This window comes from Balaenoptera physalus (genome assembly GCF_965194825.1).
Source record: "Balaenoptera physalus genome assembly, chromosome: 19".
NCBI classification, from domain to species: domain Eukaryota; kingdom Metazoa; phylum Chordata; class Mammalia; order Artiodactyla; family Balaenopteridae; genus Balaenoptera; species Balaenoptera physalus.
In genome coordinates, this window is record NC_138900.1 from 11,281,487 (window position 1) to 11,302,916 (window position 21,430).

The 21,430-nt window shown below is 49.0% G+C and overlaps 1 protein-coding gene across 2 annotated transcripts; it reads right to left on the bottom strand.

Moving 5' to 3' along the window:
• Positions 1-448: 448 nt before the first annotated feature.
• On the bottom strand, positions 449-14,230 carry LOC309649141 (uncharacterized protein). Of its 2 annotated transcripts, XM_082438824.1 has the most exons (8): positions 14,195-14,230; positions 11,572-12,099; positions 8,718-8,861; positions 6,670-6,810; positions 5,128-5,259; positions 3,808-3,972; positions 3,404-3,550; positions 449-1,253 (listed from the first exon to the last, which is right to left on the bottom strand). In XM_082438824.1, exons 3-8 carry the CDS (start codon positions 8,773-8,775, stop codon positions 1,036-1,038), a joined length of 861 nt encoding a protein of 286 aa, XP_082294950.1. In that variant the 5' UTR covers positions 8,776-8,861; positions 11,572-12,099; positions 14,195-14,230; the 3' UTR covers positions 449-1,035. The 2 variants fall into 2 exon arrangements, with proteins under 2 accessions (XP_082294950.1, XP_082294949.1); XM_082438823.1 differs by lacking the exon at positions 14,195-14,230 and having other exon boundaries at positions 11,572-12,744.
• Positions 14,231-21,430: the final 7,200 nt, after the last annotated feature.

Consider the following 21,430-nt stretch of genomic DNA (forward strand, 5'->3'; position numbering starts at 1 on the left):
GTCATATGAGAGGTTTATGATCTCCCCCACGAAAACATAACCTTCCTGAAAGCAGGGGATTTTGTTTACTCTGTGTCCCTGGTGTCTAGAATTATGCTTGATGCATAGTATTGTGATCAATACATGCTTGTTAAATGAATGCTGAGTGAATTGTTTCAGTTCTCCACCTTGGACTTTCTATTACTTTCAGCTGCAAGCAAATGTTCCTGGCATTCTGCCTCCTGTGAGTTCCTCGATGTTACCTCTCTGCTCAGTCCTTTGGGTCCAGTGCTTGCTCTAAAATGACGCTCACTCCAGATGGAGCATTTGATCTCATGCCCACTCTGGCTCCCAGACATTGTCCTCTGCAGGTCCCCTCAGGTCCCCGAATCCCCAGAGGAGAGAGTAGACCACATCCGGGCCCCACTTGAGGCTGCAATGTCAGAAAAAGGAAACGCAAACTTCTCGACATTGTGCAAGGCAATTCATTCAGATTTGGTTGCAGCTGGGAGACTGAGCCCAGACAGAAGAGGGCCCATGGCGGGGGTGAAATGGGCGGCTCTAAAAGACTGCAGGGGTGGGGGGGAGGCGGTATTTGGTCCTCAAGCCCCAGGTTGACGGCCCAGGACTTTGCTAGACCCTGAAGAGGGAGAGAGCAAGAGGAGTTGTTGCCCAATGTTCCCGAGAAGAGATACAGCCCTAGTCTGAGGGAGTAGCCTGGTGATGGGGACCCCCTAGTTTGAGGAAGGAGGCTTGGTCTTTGGGGCCCCCAATCTGAAGGAGAATGTGTAACCATGGTGGCTTCTCTTATCTGAGGAAGAAAAACAGCCTAGTCTGAGGGAGGAGGTACAGCCTTTGGGGTCCTGGCGTGAAGAAAGAGGACTAGCCTTGGGGAAGCGCTTAGCCTGAGGGGGGAGGCTCAACCCTGGTTTTCGACTTTCTCACCAGAAGCTTCCAGGCCCCTAGACATGCCCTAGCAGAGGGGAGCCAGGGCGCCATCTAGCGGGACAAGCAGGCGGGCTCCGGGGCGGGGGTCGGGGGTCCGGGTGGGATGGCTCAGGAGCGGGCCGCGGTGCCCAGGGCGACCATCAGCACAGGCAGGGCGAGGCGGAGGCCAGGCGCTGCGCCCGAGTGGCACTCGGAGTCCAGGACGGCGCGTTGGGTAGTGCTGCAGACTGGCCAGCGGGCCAGCCGGTGGCCGGGGAGCGTCGGGAGCCCCTCGATCTGGCACAGGTCGCGGGTGCCGCAGCCGCGCACGCTGAGGTTCCGGCCGCCTGCGGAGACGCGGGTGAGGACGGGGACGTGAGGATGCGCGCTGGCCGGTGTCCCCCTGCACGCGCGCGCCTGGCACCCGCACGCCACCACTGGCACCAGCCCTGCGTCGCTGTCCCCAGATTCCGGGGGTTCCTCCAATCGAGCAGATTGCCCTGAAACTCCCTGCAGCCCCGCGGGGTCGCCTTCCTAAAAGACTTCGACACATGGAAAAGGGAACATGGGAGCCAGCCAACCTCGGAGGGGATGGCCGGCCCTCAAATCCATGTCCTTGGGGAAAACTCACCAGGAATGTTCTGATCCTTGATCTGGGGCTGGTCACGGCTGTCCCTTTCGTCATTCTTTATACCTTACACGTATGTTACAGGTGTTCTTTTACTTGTGTTCAATATTAATAAAAACTATGACACCTGGAGGTCACTCGGCTTCACACATCCCTCCAACCGGTTTCCCAACTATTTCCTATGCGTCCTCGGAGCCATCCATATACGATATAATATGATAGGATGTGATATATTTATATGTAAACGTAAATATACCAATGTAACCAGTTTATTGAGGACTTGATGGGAAATGCTAAAGTGAAATAGTGTTATTTTACCAACAGAAAAACACCTCACCACAACTGTTGGTTATTTTCAGGTCCTTATCTTTTAGCCATATGTGGAAATACTTACGGTCAAGTGATAAGACATCTGTGTGTATTCAAAATAATACGGGGCCAAGGTGGAGATGAAACACGATCGGCCATGAGTGGATAATTCTCGGAATTGGGTGAAGGGTGCATGGGGTTTATTAAACTGTTCACTCTTTTATTTATCTTTGAATTTTTCCATAATACAAAAGTTAAAAAGAAATGTAAGCCTCCCAGCACTGTCTGTATTTGTCTCATCTTGACCTGGAGTATGCTGGAGTACGCCTCCTCAAAGAGCCATGTTTGTGAGTCATGGTCCGACACCCACTGTCATGCACACCTACCCACACATGTACACACACACACGCATGCACACACACACCTCAATCACAGACAGCTCCCATGATGCCCCAGAGACCAGAACGCAATCCACAGCAACATGCCCAGCCTCCCGGCCCACTGTCATATCACCCCTCCCCCAGACACACACACACACCCATTGTGCACACAAACACAAGTTCCCCAGCACATCCGTTCCCTGAACAGTGATTGATTGAAGGTCTGTCCAGTCCACATAAGCCTTATACACACATAACAATGATGACCACTGACACTGAAAGTCATCAGTTCCCAGACTCACATTCACATCCCCCAACACACACACACACACACATACACACATTTTAACATTCCTGAATAGAGCTGTCTTCCTGTCTTGCCATCGGTAACATCTTAGATTTGCTGAAATGCCATACCTAGTCCTAACTATGTTCAAGAATTAAGCTGTTCAGTACAGTAGCCACTAGCTGTACGTGGCTCTTGAGCACTTGCCATGTGGCTGGTTTCAGCTGGGATGGGCTGTGAGTGTAAAAGCCACACCAGATTTCAAAGACTTAGTAGGAAAAAAATGAATGTAAGATATCTCATTTATAAGGTCTTACATCATTTGCATGTTGAAATGATAACTGTTGGGTATATTGGGTTAAATAAAATATATTATTAAATTAATTTCACCTGTTACCTTTTACATAAGGCTAGTGGAAATTTTTAATTTACACATGTGAACAGTGTATTTCTTTTGGACAGCACTCACCTAGAAGCTTCATGGATTATCTTATTTAATTTTCACAGCAGTCTTGTGGATAAGAGACTATAATTATCCCCTTTCTCAGATGGGGAGATTGAGGTACAGAGAAAGAAAGTCCCCTGCTCAAGGTCACCCAGCTCATAAGAGCTAGGATTTGAACCCAGGCAGCCTGGCCCCAGAGTCCTGCTTTGTGCCCTCCACTCCATCACCTCTCTCATGAACTAATTTCATCCTCACAAAACCCTGTGAGGTGTTCTTCCAGCATCCCCATTTATCATAAGGGAAAACTGAGGCTCAAAGAGATGAAGTGGCTTGGGTCACACAGAGTCAATGATGGAGATGGACCCCCAAACCCAGGCATGCCTGTATCCAAAACCAGTGCACCCAGGCTCACTTGTGCACACGTGGACACACACATACACACACCTTACCTTCTTCAGACACCAGGTTCATCTGGACACACTCTGTCTCCCCACTGGGACACTGCATGTAGAAGAAGTGGTTGCAGGGCCCTGAGTGGCCCCCAGGACATGTAGGACACAGGAACTTGCTCAAGGTGCCTGAGGCCGGCAGGGTGGCTATGTAGGGGAGAGTGACAGTCAGCTGGGAGGACTCTCAGGACCTCCCAGGGCCCTTCGTGCGCTCATAGGCTCTACTACAAGGGAATGACATTAATGGGCTTTCCCACTGAACTGGGGTCAGGGTGCCTTAGGGTAGCCTGGCTGGAGAATGGGTGTTGAGTGCACGCCCTCTTCAACGCAGGACAAATTCTCCTCCAAAGTTACCCCACCACCTCCTTGGCCACCCATCTGACTGCTTTCTGGTGGCAGCGTACCGAGAGGAGTGGGCTCTTGGCAGTTGCCTTGGCAACAGGTGGTGTTGACCCAGAAGCCAAAACCAATGCTGTAGGTCAAGGCAAAGATGGAGTTGTCAAATGTGCAGTCCTTGGAGGCCACACAGGAACCATTTCTCCAGGAAACAGAGTTACTTGCACCTAAGACTGGAAAGATATGGAGGGCAGGCTCATGAGGAGAAGCAATTACCAGGGAACTTTGGGGGCTCCCCGCCCAGAATGTTGCAGTAGATGCCTTGCAACTGTATCTCCCATCCCACATGCTTTTTTGCAACATGACTTTACCACTCCCCCATCAAGAGGTGGAATCAACTTCTTCACCCCTTAAATCTGAACTGGCCTTGTGACTTGCTCTGATCAATAGACTGTGGCAGAAGTGACAGTGTGCCAGTTCTGGGCTTACCTCTTAAGAAGCCAGTGGTTTCCACTTTTCCCTGCTCGGAAGCCAGCCACCACACTGTAAGGAAGCTCAACTAGGCTACAGACTATGAGAGGCCACATGGAGAGAAGCCTCGGAAGGTGAGAGGCTGTATTGAACATTGCAGCCTCAGTTGAGTTCCCAGCTGAGTGCAGACACACCCCTTGGACCTCAGCCTTCACCCCTGGAGCAGAAGAACAGCCCAGCTGAGCCTGGTCAACCCACTGAGTGGTGAGAAATAATAAATCATTATTTTTGGTTTGGGTTTTGGTTTTTTTGGCCTTGCCGTGTGGTTTGTGGGCTCTTAGTTCCCCAACCAGGGATTGAACCCAGGTCATGGCAGTGAACGCGCCGAGTCCTAACCACTGGACTGCCAGGGAATTCCCAAAATCATCGTTGTTTTAAGCCACAAAGTTTTTTTTTTTATCATTGTAGTAAAAAATACATAATATAACATTTACTTTCTCAACCACTTTTAAGTGTACAGCTCAGTACTGTTAACAATATTCACATTGTGGTATGATAGATCTCTAGAAATTTTTCATTTTGCAAAGCTGAAACTACCACCATTCTGCTTTCTTTTTCCATGATTTTGGCTACTGTAGCTACCTACTGTCAATGGAATTATACAGTATTTGTCCTCTGTGCCTGGTTAAGCCTCTACACCTTGAGCTGCTTGGTTACTCAGGAATAACTATGACAAACGTGACATCGGATTTTAAGCTCACATCCTCCACTGCAACCAGCTTCTGTCCTCCATGGCCAGGAAAGGGCTACCATGACTGGAGTCAAGGCAGCAAACACAGGAGGGCAAGGAGAGGTCTTGGGTGTCTCAGGTCCCATTTCTTCCTCTCCTGCCCAGTCCTGTCCGCAGGGGCACTCACCTGTGATGCCCGCTATCTGAAGGCAGTGGTTCCTATCTTCCGTGCAGGGGAGAGGGTTGCAATGGTGGAGGTCTGAGCAGGTGAAACAGATGGTGACATTAGCCTTGGTATAGGTCGCAGGTACATGGGGACCTGGGGAGAGAGGAAGATGAACTGGCTGGAGGACAACGTGTGTGTGTGTGTGTGTGTGTACATTTCTGGGCACACAGCTATATGCCTGTGACTGTGCTGTGTGGATGCACTACTGCGATGGTACAGTTTGTGTGTAGGAGCATGCAGGTCTGTTTCTCTGTGTGCACATGTGGTCACGTGGTTGTGCGTGCGTACGCTGCACTCTGTGTGTTCTGGAATTGTCTGAGGAGGGCTGGGGATGTTTGTGTGTCCGCTTCCGTGGGCCCCTGTGTGTATAGGTATCTATGTGCATGTCTGTGTTTACGTGTATATGTAGGAGGCTTGTTTGGGGGGGGGGGGTCGTGTTTCCAGCAAGCTTTGGAGTGCTTGGATATATATGTTGGTGCACAGATATGGATGTTAGTAAAGTGTTTCAGTATGTCTGTGTATATTTTGTACTTTTGTATGTTTGTGTGTTTGTACCTGTCTCTTTCCCTGTCCACGTGTCTGGATCTGACAACCGATGTGTCTCTGCACAGATATGTTATATGCCCGCAGGGACTGTATACACAAAAATTCCAAGTCCCACCTTCCAGTGGTTAGTAATCCTATTTTACCCTTTTTCCCTTTCCACGTTGTAAATTTTAGCTCCCAAGTCTTCCTTTTTTTTTTCTTCATCGTGATCATTCATTTAAGCCTCTGCTCAGTTTTGAAAAGTAAACCGCCTAGCAGCTGGTAATCCGAGAAAGTGAAGGTGAGAAAGTTCCTGCTTTGCCTGCAGATTCAGCAAACAGATCCCCTTCATCACAGAACTGTCCTTGCTGTGCGGGTTTCTAACAAGAGCATCTTCTACATCCCCGGAGCTGAGGGGATACTGCTCTATCTAGGTCTGAACATTTTCTTTGCTGGTCTGAAATGTCTGTAATTCTGGTCAGTTGTCTCACTTAAAAAGCTGTTGCCCTGGTAAATACTATCTCAATTAACATCTCTCTTTTCTGGACGATGAAAATTATTGTCAGTGTTCTTTGTTAAGCTGAAAGAAGACTATTGGCAAATCTGGCTTCTTTCACAAGCAAGGAAGTGAAGAAAAGGGAAAGACCGCCAGATTTCTTATCTAAATCGAGTTTAGATGTCTAATCTCGCTTACACAACAGGATGTTCGTGTTTTGAAGTACATGCTCTTCTGTAGGTGTGTTTTTTGGGTGCTGGGATGTAAATGTAGATGTCTGTGGAGGTGTGGATATATGCCAATGGGATTTTCTGCTTCCAGGTGTCAGGTGGTATGAGTCTGTACGTGTGTGTAATTGCACTCCCTGGGAGCATGATGGTAGGGGGAGGGGATACCCTGGGAACACATAGGATCGGGAAGGGCATTTGGGATCCAGAGAGGGCAGAAAGGGTAGGGTCTCAGGAAGTCAGGGTTCAAAGCACCTGGGTGGGTGGTAGGAGCCACGTGGTTGCATTCAGGCTTGGTGGTGAGATGAAATCCAGACGCTTCCGGGCCCAGGGTGGTGTTCGCTTGCAGGTGGCAGACCTCTGGTGTAGCACAGCCCTTCAGGATTTGGGGGCCCCCTGCAGAAAGAGGGGGAAGCTTGAGGGGGAGACTCAGAGCTTGAGCCTTCCCACCTTGATGTCTGTCTTTCTCTGTCTGAAAGTTCCCAGCTCACCTGATTGTTCTGTATGATTCATTTTCAAATCTATTTGGTCATTTCTTACAACCGCTTGTTGCCTGCTCATATGGAGGAGTCTAACTTTATTCCTTCATATATGTCACATGTAGCTGTGCTATGTTCTGTAGCTGCTAATTATAAAAGCTGAGTTCCTTGTGGACCTCTATCTGTTGTTTGTTGCTTCTGCTATCACTCATGGTGGCTTGTTTCCTTGTGCATTTCATGGGCTCTGGATTGTGAGCTCACATTTGGTTGATGTCAATCTGTGGGAGTCCTGGGGGCTTTTCCTTGGAGACGATTTGCCTTTGCTTATACTGAGAGCCAGGAGGTGCTACCAACTTGGGATCATTTCAGCCTCCTTCCAAGGTCCCTGGCTTATGTGGTGATTAAAGAGTCAGCTCCCCAACCATGCTGTGGACCCAAGACCTAGTCACTTAAAACAGGCTGTTATCAGCATTCGCTCTCAGGGCCACTGCGCCTTTCATTTTCACTCACTGATCTCCTTCTGATTTCTGCTCACATTTTAGTTTTATTTGGGGAGCCTTGGAAATTTCCCTAACTTCCCGTAAGCCCCCGAAATCATGGAAAAACTTTTCTGACAGCATCTAGTTCATCTGTAAACGGTACCAAGGGGGATGGGTGGTGGGAGCAATCCATCCTGGAAGCAGGCTGTAAGAGGGTGTATTGTCTGCAGAGCAGTTAAAACCAGTAATAGAACGAACTGAAAGTCAATCTGCTTTTTATTATCACCATATACCCGCATTTCTAAACACTGGTGGTGATAAAATACCTCTCTCCACTGGAGTGGACCACGCCCCCCATTCTTGTTCCTCCCACCTCCACCTTTCCAGCATGCCACTGTTTGTAGAAGAAAGACCCTTCAGAGAATCTAGTCTGCCAGGCTAGACTGCCAGGAGCAGAAGCCCAGGCCACTTCTCTCTTTCACTTTGCTGCCTTCATAGTTAGTCTATTCTCTGATCAGTTTGGTTCTATTCTAAGCCTTTTGTTCAAAAAGCCTCTGCTCCAACCATTTGCAAGCAATAGCGATGATTTAAAAATACATCTGCAAATTCTTTAAGACCAAAAGGTGAGGGTCTATACCTCCTCTCCATGAAATCAAATGGACTTTTGTGACCATTTCAACCAATAAAGCACGGCAGAAGGGACAAGGTGTGATTTCCAAGGCTAGGTCATAAAAGACCATGTAGCTGCCACCTTGTTTGTTGGAATACTCGCTCTTGAATTCTTCAGCTGCCATGTAAAGGTGGTGGCAGCCATGATGTGAGGAAGCCCAATTTGACCAACGAGGAGAAATCACACAGAGAAGCTTGGAGATTACATGGAGAGAGAAGGGGGCCAACTAGCCCAAGCTGCTGCCTTGTTTCTGCATTATTCAGTGTATTGGAGTCTCCGCCACCATACAAAAAGCCCCAAGGCAGCCATGCTGTGAGGAAGCCCAATCTAACCAATGTGGAGAGAACACATGGAAAAGCCTGGATTCTACATGTATGAGATGCTCATCAAGCCCCTAGTTGCCCTCAGCCCTGCAGTTCTAGCTCCAGCAACCCTCTGACTGTATCTATATGAGAGACCCAGAACTGTCCAGCTGAACTTTTCCTGAATTCCCAACCTAGAGAAACTGTAAGAGTTAGTAAAATGATTGTTGTCGTTTTAAGCCACTACGGGTGAAAGTGATTTGTTAAGTAGCAATAGATAACCAGAACACACATGCAAATAAACCTCAACACTGATCTGTGCAGGTGGGAGGGAGGCCAGCCATGCAACTGACCTCCTGAAGGGAACCCTTACCTCCACGCCATGTCCCACTGAGAGTGAAACACACAGTCTGGTTCCCGGTGCAGTTCATGACCGAAAGGGAGTCACATGGGGCCAACTTATTCCCAGAACAGTAGGAACACTTCACCCCGTTGGTCTGAGCTTCGGGTCTTGCTTCTGGTGGGAGTGGTTGTGGTGAGGATAGGATGGGGCTGAGGGAGACCCCCTCTCAGCCCTCCTTTCCCCCTCCAGCCCTCTGTTCTTGCTGTTTCCACTCACAACAACCCAGAGCAGGACTTCCCTGGTGGCGCAGTGGTTCAGAATCTGCCTGCCAATGCACGGCACATGGGTTTGATCCCTGGTCCAGGAAGATCCCACATGCCGCGGAGCAGCTAAGCCCATGCGCCACAACTACTGAGCCTACAAGCCGCAACTGCAGAAGCCTGCGCACCTAGAGCCCGTGCTCCGCAACAGGAGAAGCCACCGCAATGAGAAGCCCGCGCACCACAACAAAGAGTAGCCCCCGCTCACCACAACTAGAGAAAGCCCGCGCACAGCTATGAAGACCCAATGCAGCCAAAAATTTAAAAAAACAAAAACAAAAAAGCCCAAAGCATTTTCCTCCAAAGTGGCACCAGCCTGGTCTCAGACACCCTTCTGGCCCTTGAAGATTTATTCCGAGGAGCAGCGAACAGAACCAAAGGTGGAGCTGGCCCCACTCTGTTCATTTGTCCTACACAAACCCTCAGGCTGAATCCCAAGGCTTCTTTCATTCATTCCACAAACATTTCTTGAGCACCTACTGTGTGCCAGGCCCTGTTTTCAAGACACAGCACTGACCACACAGACAGAAGCCCTCCCTCAAAGACCCCAAATTCCAAATGTGACGAAAAGGTGATCCTGTTATTTTAGGTTTTAAGATATTGTGGTGTTCTACAAAAGAGCGGTACTCCACCATCTGATTAGTTTTCAGAGTTTTCTTAGAGATCTGAAACATTTAAGAGGAAGCCATTTAAGCATGTTTTTCCTGAGTCAAAACTAAGCCACATATTGTTTTTGTTTTTTTTTAATTAATTAATTTATTTATTTATTTTTGGCTGTGTTGGGTCTTCGTTTCTGTGCCAGGGCTTTCTCTAGTTGCGGCGAGCGGGGGCCACTCTTCATCGCTGTGCGCGGACCTCTCACTATCGCGGCCTCTCTTGTTGCGGAGCACAGGCTCCAGATGCGCAGGCTCAGTAATTGTGGCTCACGGGCCCAGTTGCTCTGCGGCATGTGGGATCTTCCCAGACCAGGGCTCGAACCCGTGCCCCTGTATTGGCAGGCGGATTCTCAACCACTGCACCACCAGGGAAGCCCACCACGTATCGTTTTAACATAGGTTTATACTGAAACATTGGCAGATATAGAAAAGTAGAGAACTGTGCTGATTGATACGCGGCTGCTGTCTACACACGGCTATTTAGTAATTAAACTGTGGCTGGTTCCCTTTGGGAGGCGTCGTGAGTATAAACACACTCTAGATTTCGGAGGCTTAGTTTGGGAAAAGAAAGTAAACTATCTCATTAATTATCTCCATGTTGAAGTAATAGTTTAGATATGGTACCTTAAATAAGGTCGATTCTTAAATTAATTTCACCTGTTTCTTTGTGCTTTTGAATGTGGCTACTAGAAAGGCTTTCATTCCCTAATGTGGCTCACATTGTATTTCTACAGACAGCACTGCTATTAGCATCTACCAAGAGACAATTACTCTAGTACACCTGAAACTAACACAATATTGTAAATCAACTATGGTCCAATATAAAATAAAGATTTTTAGGGAATTCTCTGGCAGTCCAGTGGTTAGGGACTGAAATTAACACAATATTGTAAATCAACTATAGTCCAATATAAAATAAAGATTTTTAGGGAATTCTCTGGCAGTCCAGTGGTTAGGACTCCACACTCTCACTGCCGAGGGCCTGGGTTCAATCCCTGGTCAGGGAACTAAGATCCCACAAGCCGTGTGGTGTGGCAAAAATAAATAAAATAAAATAAAATAAAAAGTTTTAAAAGAATCAAAAAAAATGATCAGTAGAAGAATCTGAAAAAGAATGCGTATATGTTTATTTTAAAATAAAAAAAAAATTTTAATAATAAAAAAAGAGACAATTACTCTAAGTATTCCGAGATAGTCCCTTCAACCTTTCTTTACACATAGGAGTTTTGTTTGATGCAGTTATACTCATAATTGGCATTTTATATGCTGAATAACATGCCCACCTCTCAGCTTGGACTTGGCTATTTTATTTGGTTGACGTGCACAGTTTAGGAGGAGGGAAATCCCGGGTGTCTGGAAGGATGGCTAGTAGCCCTGAATGTGGAGCTGTCTCAAGTCTCCCCACTGCTATACCTGCCAAATACAAAATTCCTTCTCTGGAAAAAATAACCAGGCAACCAAAAGTGATCTTTATCACCACTCAGAGACAGGTCTGGAGTGAGCCAGCGAGGAGATGCTCATTGTCAAGGTCGAGCAAGTGCAAAGTCAGCACCTGAAAATGAGCACCTCCCCTTACCCTACACCAGAGCCCATCACCACCCATGACATTTCTTGTTCTGCTTGACTATCCTTCGAGGCAGTCCCTCTCCTAAGGAGAAATAAGAGTCTGGGGCTTCTCTCCAGCCCCACTGCCAATAACTGGATAAGCACAGCTACACTTCATAGAGTGCCTACTATATGCCAGCCCTGCGCTGGATGCACCCCCTGCCAAAGTTATTTCACACCCATTTTCCAGATGAGAAAACTGAGGTTCTTCCTGTCTCAGGCAGCCAGGCAGAGCCGGAAACCAAGGCCAAGTTCCCATGACACCCCACCCGGGTGTGTGACCCCCAGGTCACGCTGACCAACCTTGTCGGATAAACCTGCTACAGCTGCTTTCACAACAGGCTCTGTTGATCCAGAGACTCAAGTCGGGGCCATAGGTCAGGGAGTAGACATCTCTTCGGCATTCCCCAGGGGCCACGCAGGACCCATTCTTGATGAGAGTCCCATTTGCTGGCGACAGAAGTTGAGGAGGGGAAGTTAGAGACCACCCCCAAGCCCTCCCAGACCTCTGCCCCTCTGCAGCAATGCCCAGAGGTCAATCTGGGGCCTCAGCTGGTGTTGAGAGCACCACATCCCCCAACCCCCCGCGGCAGTGAGCTGAGCTACCAGGCAAAGTTTGGAACCTTCAGTCCCAGGGCGGCAGGTCCAGGCCTCTCCCCTCTGACCCCTGCCCACCCACTTTGGGTACTTTGTCCATCCTCCCTGCCCACCCCCTGGCCGATCCCCCACCCAGCTGCAACTGGCTAAACAAGCAGGAGTCCCGGGCTGGAGGACAGATGATCTCTGTGCAGTTTCCTAGCAGGGGGCAGACTGGACACATCTTGGAGGTCCCTGTGGAGAAAGAGGGGTGATCAGAACTTGTGATTTGAGAAGGAGAAAAGGAGAACAAACAAACACACTCTCACGCACAATTCAAGAATAGAACTAAGAGAGAATTCCCTGGTGGTCCAGTGGTTAGGATTTGGCGCATTCACTGCCAAGGGCCTGGGTTCAATCTCTGGCTGGGGAACTAAGATCCCGCAAGCTGCTTGGCACGGCCAGAAAAGGATAATAATAAAAGTAAAAATAAAGAATAGAACTAAGGGCTGGGGGTGGGAGGACTGATGGGAGAAGATCAAGGAACATTTTCCTGGTGGTGAGTAAATGGCATTCCAGGTGGGCGAAACAGTGTGGGCAAAGTTTGGGGGCTGGAATCAGCACCTCCAAGCTGGGGCTGAGGATAATCTCCGTGTAATCTCTCAGTTCTCACCGTGGAACTCTTTTTCGCAACGTTTCCCCCCTCCAAGTCCAGAACTGAACAGATAAGAGTGTCATTTCCCTTCATCATTTCTCTTTATCAGCTGGGCTGAGGACGATGTCTAGTGAGTCTTCATCTTAACCCCCAAGAGGCCCTTGAGGCTCTTCCAAGAAACCTCAAGGCTCTAAGACACACAGTGTGAAAAGTTCTGACCTTGACTCATACCTTCCTGTTACAGATGAGGACATAGAGTCCCACCCACAATTACGCAGCGAGGTCCTGGCTAGGTTTTGACCACTTAATTCCCAGCCAAAGCGGGTAGAATTAGAACCAGGGGGGAGATAGGCAGATGAGGTAAAGGAATAATAATAAGTTATGAATAATAACTCACCTTCAGGCAAGGCCACTTATGACCTGATACTGTTCTAAGCTCGTAAAAACTCCTCAAACAAACCAAAAAAAATTTTAAGTTGAGGATTATGTTTTATTTCGGGCATGCCTGAGGACTTAAGCCTGGGATACACCCTCTCAGATAGTTCTGAGGGACTGTTCCAAAAAGGTAGGGGAGGAGCCAGGGTATATAGGAGTTTCTGCAAAGACAAACAAAAAACCCCACAGGTAGTCGAACATCAAAAGACTACTGCTGGGCTTCCCTGGTGGCGCAGTGGTTGAGAGTCTGCCTGCCAGTGCGGGGGACACGGGTTCGAGCCCTGGCCTGGGAGGATCCCACATGCCGCGGAGCAATTGGGCCCGTGAGCCACAATTGCTGAGCCTGCGCTTCTGGAGCCTGCGCATCTGGAGCCTGTGCTCCGCAACAAGAGAGGCCGCGATAGTGAGAGGCCCGCGCACCGCGATGAGGAGTGGCCCCCACTTGCCGCAACTAGAGAGAGCCCTCGCACAGAAACGAAGACCCAACACAGCCAAAAATAAATAAATAAATAAATAAATAAATAAACCCAAAGTTTAAAAAAAAAAAAAAAGACTACTGCTAATTAAAGAAAACCCAGGGACTTCCCTGGTGGCGCAGTGCTTAAGAATCCGCCTGCCAATGCAGGAGACACGGGTTCGAGCCCTGGTCCGGGAAGATCCCACATGCCGCGGAGCAACTAAGCCCGTGCACCACAACTACTGAACCGCCCTCTAGAGCCCGCAAGCCACAATTACCGAGCCCACGTGCCACAACTACTGAAGCCCACGCGCCTAGAGCCCGTGCTCCGCAACGAAGAGTAGCCCCAGCTTGCCGCAACTAGAGAAAGCCTGCGCGCAGCAACGAAGACCCAAAGGAGCCAAAAATAAATAAATAAATAAAATTTTTAACCCCCCCCCCAAACCCAGACATCTCAAGTTAATGAATTTAACGCTTTTCTATCTCTTCAAACATATTAATTCAGTGAATGCCCCCAAGAGCCCCCTGAGGCAGAGTCATTATCACCCTCATTTCACAGATGGGGAAACTGAGGCACAGAGAGGTTAAGTGGCTTGCTCAAGATCACACAGCTAAGAAGTGGCAGAGCCAGGATTGGAACCCAGGCAGCCTGGCTCCAGAACTATGCTCTCAAACACTCCTTCCAGCTGCTTCCGTTGGACAAAAAGCCAAGATACAAGAATCTGGCACTCAGACTCCCACCACCCCCGTGGCCTTGGGGCCCACCCTCTCCCTCTCTGAGGGACCACACACGATGCGCCTACCTTCTGAGGCTGCCAGCGCTCCCAGGAGCGCCAGAGCATGACCCAGGCCGGAGAGGAGGAAGCAGAACCCAGGTGCCCTGCCCTTTTATTCAAGGGCATTGGCTAGGGTGGCAGCCCTGGAAGAGGGAGAGCAAAATAGGCTGGGGAGATAGCGGCCCCACCTGCCATCCTGGCCACTGGGAGTTGGGGAAAGGGCTTAGGGAATGCGGAGATGGGGAAACTGAGTCCTGAGGGGCATGTAGGACAAGCTGGAGGCTACTCAGCGAAGCCAAAGAAGAACGATGGGCATGTTGTTATTATTATTATTATTATTATTATTATTATTATTATTATTATTACTAATAGGTTTGCTGGTCATTCCATAGAGATGTTAACTCACTAGCTCCTTACAATAATCCTACAAGCTATCGCCATTAACCCCAGGAGGCATATTCAAAATATTTGACCATCAGTCAGTATAGGCCAGGCTACGCAGCAGTAACAATTCGGCCCCATTACTAGAGCAATGTCCTGGTGCCCTCCACTGACCTGGTGTTTCCCTTTTAGTTAGTAGAACCTGGGGATGTCTGGGAGGACCCAGACATGCCATAGGTTGGGGGGCAACCAGGGTCTTGGGGGAGCAGATTTTTACCAACCAAATCTGGAGGTATCTCAATATTTTTACAACTGGTACAGTTGAAATCAGCCCTGAGTTTCCCCATCTAACAGAGAAGGAAACTAAGGGTCAGAGCAGTCCAGGGCCTTGTCCAAGGCCACAAAGTGAGGACATTGGCACAACCAGGGTTTGAACGCAGGCCCCACTGAATTGACCACTGGGTTTCACCAAGAGGGGAGAGGGAAGACAGCTCCCTTTCTCTGGATGAGGCCTGCATTGCTCTCTTGCCCCGCCTCTGCTGGGCAGCCTTGATTTGCACATCTGTTCAATGGGAATAAGGTCCATCTCAACCACCCACGAAGGGCCTTCCAGCCCTGATGCTTGGAATGTCTCTTCACGAGCTTTGAGTCCCCACCGGCCTCTCCTTTGCGGAGTAACCCTGGGGCTACCCCTTCCCTTGTTTGGGGCCTTGTGTTGAACACTGAGATCCTTTTCTTTCTAGTCTGGATTTTTTAAAAAAATTTTTGGCTGCGTTGGGTCTTCGTTGCTGCACCCCCTCTTTCTCTAGTTGCGGTGAGTAGGGGCTACTCTTCATTGTGGTGTGCGAGCTTCTCGTTGCAGTGGCTTCTCTTGTTGCAGAGCAGGGGCTCTAGGTGCACCGGCTTCAGTAGTTGCAGCACGTGGGCTCAGTAGTTGTGGCGCATGGGCCTAGTTGCTCCACGGCACGTGGGATCTTCCCGGACCAGGGCTCGAACCCGTGTCTCCTGCATTGGCAGGCGGATTCTTAACAACTGCACCACCAGGGAAGTCCCAAGCCCTATGATTTTAAATCAGAATTGTTAATCCTCAATGGACAGTTCCATTCTTCTGCAAACTCAGGCTCTGACCTCGGAGGTTAGGTCAGGGATCCCTGCCCCACCCGCAGGATCCATATTAGATCTTAGGAGACCACAGCTTGCCTGGCACTTCCCAGGAAGGAAACAAGTGAGGTCATCAGGCCTCCACCAGTCCCTACGCAGATAAGATGAGTGATATGTCACTGCCCTGGTGACATTAAACTGGCATCAAGCCAGGGCCTTCAGTAAGCACTCCATAAACGTTGGCTGCTTTACTGTTAAGGTGATTTATACTAATGATGCTCAGGCTTCAAGGAAACCACACACCCGTGCAGAGGGGGATGAGCACGGCGGAATCAGAAGGCCTGGATTCAAGTTCCAGTTCTGTTGCTTCAAGCTGGGTGGTCTTGGACATTTCACCCCCCTGAGTCTCAGTTTCCTCATTTGTCAAACAGGGCAAATAGGAAGACCTACATCACAGGGCTGCTGTGAGGATAAAATGAACTGATGCATCGGAGAAGAGCACTGAGAACAACAGATGCTCTAATCATCATCATCACCTTATAATCATCTCATCGTCATCGCCTCATCATAATCATCATCACCATCATCATCATCATCATCATCATCACCATCATCATCATCACCATCACCATCATCATCATCATCATCATCACCATCCTCATCATCATCATCATCATCATCACCATCATCATCATCATCACCATCATCATCATCATTTAGCTGCGGGCGTGGCAAGGCTGGGGTTGGCCTACCCCCTTGGCTGAGACAAGAGAGCCCAACTGAGAGAAACGACCAATCCAAGGTCACTCCGCAGGACTGTCAGACTTCCCAGACTCTGGGGAAGGGCCCTCAATCAGGGCGTACAGTCAAGGAGCTCTCTCTGCAAGGTGCCAGTCCTAAGGGAGAAAGACAGGAAGCCTGGAGGTGGCTCTTCCTGACAGAGTGCTGTAGCAGGGACAAGTTTGGGGAGGAGGCCCACCTCCTTCCCAGGTGAATCTTGAGCCCCTCGGTTCAGGAGCAGTGGGAAGAAGGGAGAACAGTCCCCCGGGAGCCAGGAGTCCAGGAGGAGAGAGCGGCTCCTGGTGCTTCATGACTAGCAGCCAGTCTCCTCAAAGGTTAGCTGATAATTCAGGCTGGGTAAACAGGCCATGAGCTGCACACACACGAGACTTTCCGGGTAAAGAGTGTGAAGGGCAGGGAGGCAGGGGTGGACGTTTCCCTGTCCTTAATTTGAAACCTGGAGGTGAGGGGACATCAGAGCAGTTCGCTAATGCGTGTCCAAGCAAATATGGGCATATGCACACCCCCCTTTTATGTACAAACAACAGGATATGATACACACTGTTTTGCCCCTAGATTTTTCCACCTGACAATCATGTAACCTGAATTACACAGTTTCCCCTTTCTTTTTTCCATTGGTTAAGTGTACCTCTTGTACAGTTTGGTTTGTTCCCATCACTCGGTATTACAAACGATGCTGCTGTGAAAGAAGAACATAGGTACTGAGTTCCCAGAAGCGGTTAAGTGGTTTTGCAACATCAGAAAAGTTTGCTACATTTGTAATTTTGAGAGCAATTGCAAAATGACCGTCCATGGGGTTGTACCAATTTACACTCCCACCAGCAGTGGGCGAGTGTCCGTTTCCCCACAGACTGGCCAACTCTGTGTATCATCCAACTGTTTTATTTTTGCCAATTCGTAGGTGAAGGGGTGTGGTAGGATGCTGGTGGCCATCAATTCTGTGTGGTTCCTTCCATCAAGAGGCGGTCCTTGCTCCCCTGGCGGTCCAGTGGTTACGACTCCATGCTTCCACTGCAGAGGGCGCGAGTTCGACCCCTGGTCGGGGAACTAAGATCCCGCATACCACGCAGGGCAGTGTGGACAAAAAAAAAAAAGAGAGAGAGAGAGAGAGATGGAGTCTATTTCCCTCTCCTCAACTCTGAGCCAGTCCTGGAACTTGCTTTGGCCATAGAATGTGGCAGAATTAACATTGCATGAGTTCTGAGCCCCTGCCTAAGGGGAACTTGCTGCTTCTGTCATCACCTTGTTGCTGCTGAGAACCCTTTTGCCACTGTGCGAACCAGCTTGCCTCCTGTAGGATGGCAGAGGCTCTGGGCATCCCAGCCATTCCAGTTGACAACCTACAAGTGAAGCCATCCAAGATCAACCAGACCCGGCTGAGCCAGCCTAGACCAAGATGGGCCCAGCCAAGCCACAGAATCTCAAGGCATAATGTTTGTTGTTTCAAGCCAGTCAAATTTGGGGTGGTGTAATCTAGCAAAAGCCAGCTGATGCAAATGGTATTTCAGTGTCATTTTTATAAGAGTCATTGTGTTTCTTCTTCCATCCTTTCCTAATTTTTCTATTGATTCATAGGAGTTGTATCAGTGTCCTGTGGCTGCCACAGCAAAGTACCACAAACTGGATGGCCTGAAACAACAGAAATGTATTGCCTCGCAATCTGGAGGCTGGAAGTCCAAAATTCAGGTGTTGGCAAGACTGTGCTGTCTCTGAAACCCATCAGGGGATCCTTTCTTGCCTCTTGGCGCCTTCTTGTGATTTGCTGGCAGTCTTTGGCCGGCAACTCATAACTCCAATCTCTGCTTTTAGCATCACATGGCCTTCTCGCTGTGTCTCTGTCTTCACATGACCATCTCCTTATAAAGACACCAATCACATTGGATTAGGGGAACACCCTACTCCACTGTGACCTCAGCTTAACTAATTACATCAGCAACAACCCTGTTTCCAAATAAGGTCACATTCTGAGTACGGTGAGTTAGGACTTCAACATATCCTTTTCTCTTTCTTTCCTTTTTTTTTGGAGGTGGGGCACACCCTTCCATCCCTGATAGGAGCTTTTTATCTATTAGCAACATTAGCCCTTGGATTGCAATGGTTATTTCTGCTATTGCAGCTAAGTGGGGAAACTTGAGCTGCTAAGTGCTAGAGGCAGGAAAACCTTTCTTTGCACAAACTCAACACATTTTTTTCCTCTGGCTCCCCTATTCTCCCCAGGTCACCCCAGCATCATGAAACCAGAGGGAGGCATGGCAAAGAGGACTGACTGGTGGAGGACGGGATGGAAAAAGGCTGGGGGCTTCCAGCTCCCGGTTCTTGTCCCCCGAAGGCAGAGACACTCAGCATGGTAGTTATGAGAGCAGGCGGTAGAGACAGACGGCTTGGGTCCAAACCTGACTCTGTACTTACAAGTCATCACAGGCAAATGATTTAACCTCTTGTATTCATTTGCTATTGTTGCTGTAATAAATTACCACCGACTTAGTGCCTTAAAGCAACAGAAATATATTCTCTTACAGCACTGGAGGTTGGAAATCTGAAATGAGTCTTTTTTTAAAATATAAATTTTTATATTTTTTATTTATTTTTATTTTTGGCTGCCTTGGGCCCTCGCTGCGCTCAGGCTTTCTCTAGTTGCAGAGAGCGGGGGCTTCTCTTCATTGCGGTGCGCAGGCTTCTCATTGTGGTTGCTTGTCTTGTTGCGAAGCACGGGCTCTAGGCACGCAGGCTTCAGTAGTTGTGGCTCACAGGCTCCAGAGCGCAGGCTCAGTAGTTGTGGCACACGGGCTTAGTTGCTCCGTGGCATGTGGGATCTTCCCGGACCGGGGCTCGAACCTGTGTCCCCTGCATGGCAGGCGGATTCTTAACCACTACGCCACCAGGGAAGTCCGAGTCTTTTTTTTTTTTTTTAAGTCTTTTATTGAATTTGTTACACTATTGCTTCTGTTTTATGTTTTGGGTTTTTGGCCACGAGGCATGTGGAATGTAGAATTGTAGCTCCTTCACCAGGGAGGGAACCTGCACCCTCCGCACTGGAAGGCGAAGTCTTAACCACTGGACTGCCAGGGAAGTCCCCGAAATGAGTCTTAAGGGGTCCAAACCAAGGGGTTAGCAGGGCAGCGCTCCCTCCAGAGACCGGAGACCGTAGCGGTGCAGTGGTCACCCTGCCTTTTTTCAGTAGCTCGAGCTGCACATCCTGCATTCCTTGGTTCGTGGCCCCTCCCTCCATCTCCAAAGCCAGCAGCAAAACATCTTCTTTCTCTGACCCTGCTTTCCTCCACTCAGTCTATAGTCACAGGTCCACTTACCTCCCTCTGTAAGGACACTTGTGGTTACAGGTAGAGCTCACTCACATTATCAGGATAATGAATGTCCCCATCTTAAGCTCCTTGACTTAATCACATCTGCAAAGACCCTTTCTTTCACATGAGGTAACATTCACAGGTTGCAGGGCTTAGGACCTGGATATCTTGGGAGGCCACGGCTCAGCCTACCACACCCCTGTGAACCCCAGTTTCCTCCACTGTAAAACAGGCCACTGTGAGGAGTCACCGAGTTACATAGAGAAAGCACTCAGACCAGTGTCTTGCATAGCACTGGCGTCCAGTCAAACTGAGACAGGGAGAGCCTCACTTACAGTCTCCCCTTTGGGCCTCAGTTTCTCTGTCTGGAAAATGATGGGTGCAGACCTCAGGGGTCTCCCAGCTCTGCCGCTCCTGAAGGTGAGTCCTCTTCTGTCCCTTGTTTTTGCAGAGGGAAAGCCAAGGCCCTGGGAGGAGATGTCCCCCAGGTAGTAGGCGGCCAGGCCAGGCTGGGAAAGCCCATGGGTGTTACCTGGCAGGCCTCCTGGAGTTGGGGAGGTAACAGCTGAAGCCTCAGCCCCACTCTCAGCCCAGGCCAGAGGGGGTCACTTCCTCAGGCAGGTGGCAAGAGGCTGAGGGGGTCTTGGATGTGCACGCACGTGCGCGCGCGCGCGCACACACACACACACACACACACACACACACAGTATCTGTCAGTCTGTCTCTACTTTTCTCTCATTGAAGGCAATTGGAGGTCGTTCTCACTAACTCTATCAGTCTCTCTCTGTCCCTCTGTTTCTTGCTTGGCTCTCAGCTGCTGTTTTCTTTTTTCCTTATTTTTATTAATGAAAAAAAATTAATTTTGATAAAATGCATGTAACATAAAATTTACTATTTTAATCATTTTATGTGTACAGTTCAGTAGTGTTAAGTACATTCACATTGTTGTGCAACCAATCTTCAGAACCTTTTCATCTTTTTTCAAAAATTTTTATTTTATAGTTGATTTACAATGTTGTATTAGTTTCAGGTGTACAGCAAAGTGATTCAATTATACATATACGTATCTCTATTCTTTTTCAAATTCTTTTCCCATTTAGGTTATTACAGAATATTGAGCAGAGTTCCCTGTGCTATACAGTAGGTCCTTGTTGGTTATCTACTTTTTTTTTTTCTTTTGGCCGCACAGCCTGCGGGATCTTAGTTCCCCCACCAGGAATCGAACCTGTGCCCACTGCAGTGGAAGTGCAGAGTCTTAGCCACTGGACTGCCAGGGAAGTCCCTGGTTATCTACTTTAAATAGAGTAGTGTGTATATGTCAAGTCTCTGTCTCTCTCCCTCTCTGATTTCCCCTCAGTCTGTCTTTGGCCTCTGGCTCTATCTCACTCTCTCTCCTTACCTGTCTGTCTCTTTCTCCATCTCTGTCTCTCTCGATCTCTCTCCCTCTCTGTCTCTGCACGAGATTCTCCTTTCCTCAGCCCCGGGAAGCCCCCGAAACCCATGGGCCTCGCCCAGGACCCAGCAGGCAGGTAGGAGCTGGGTGAGGCCCAGGTGAGTCACGGGGAGGAAGGAGCTGACATTCCTGCCGCTTTTCTGGGATTGTGCATGGCCCAGCCCCCTGCCTGCCCCTTCCTGTAATACGTCACTGGACCTCACAGTGTGTGTCACTTGAGAGAGA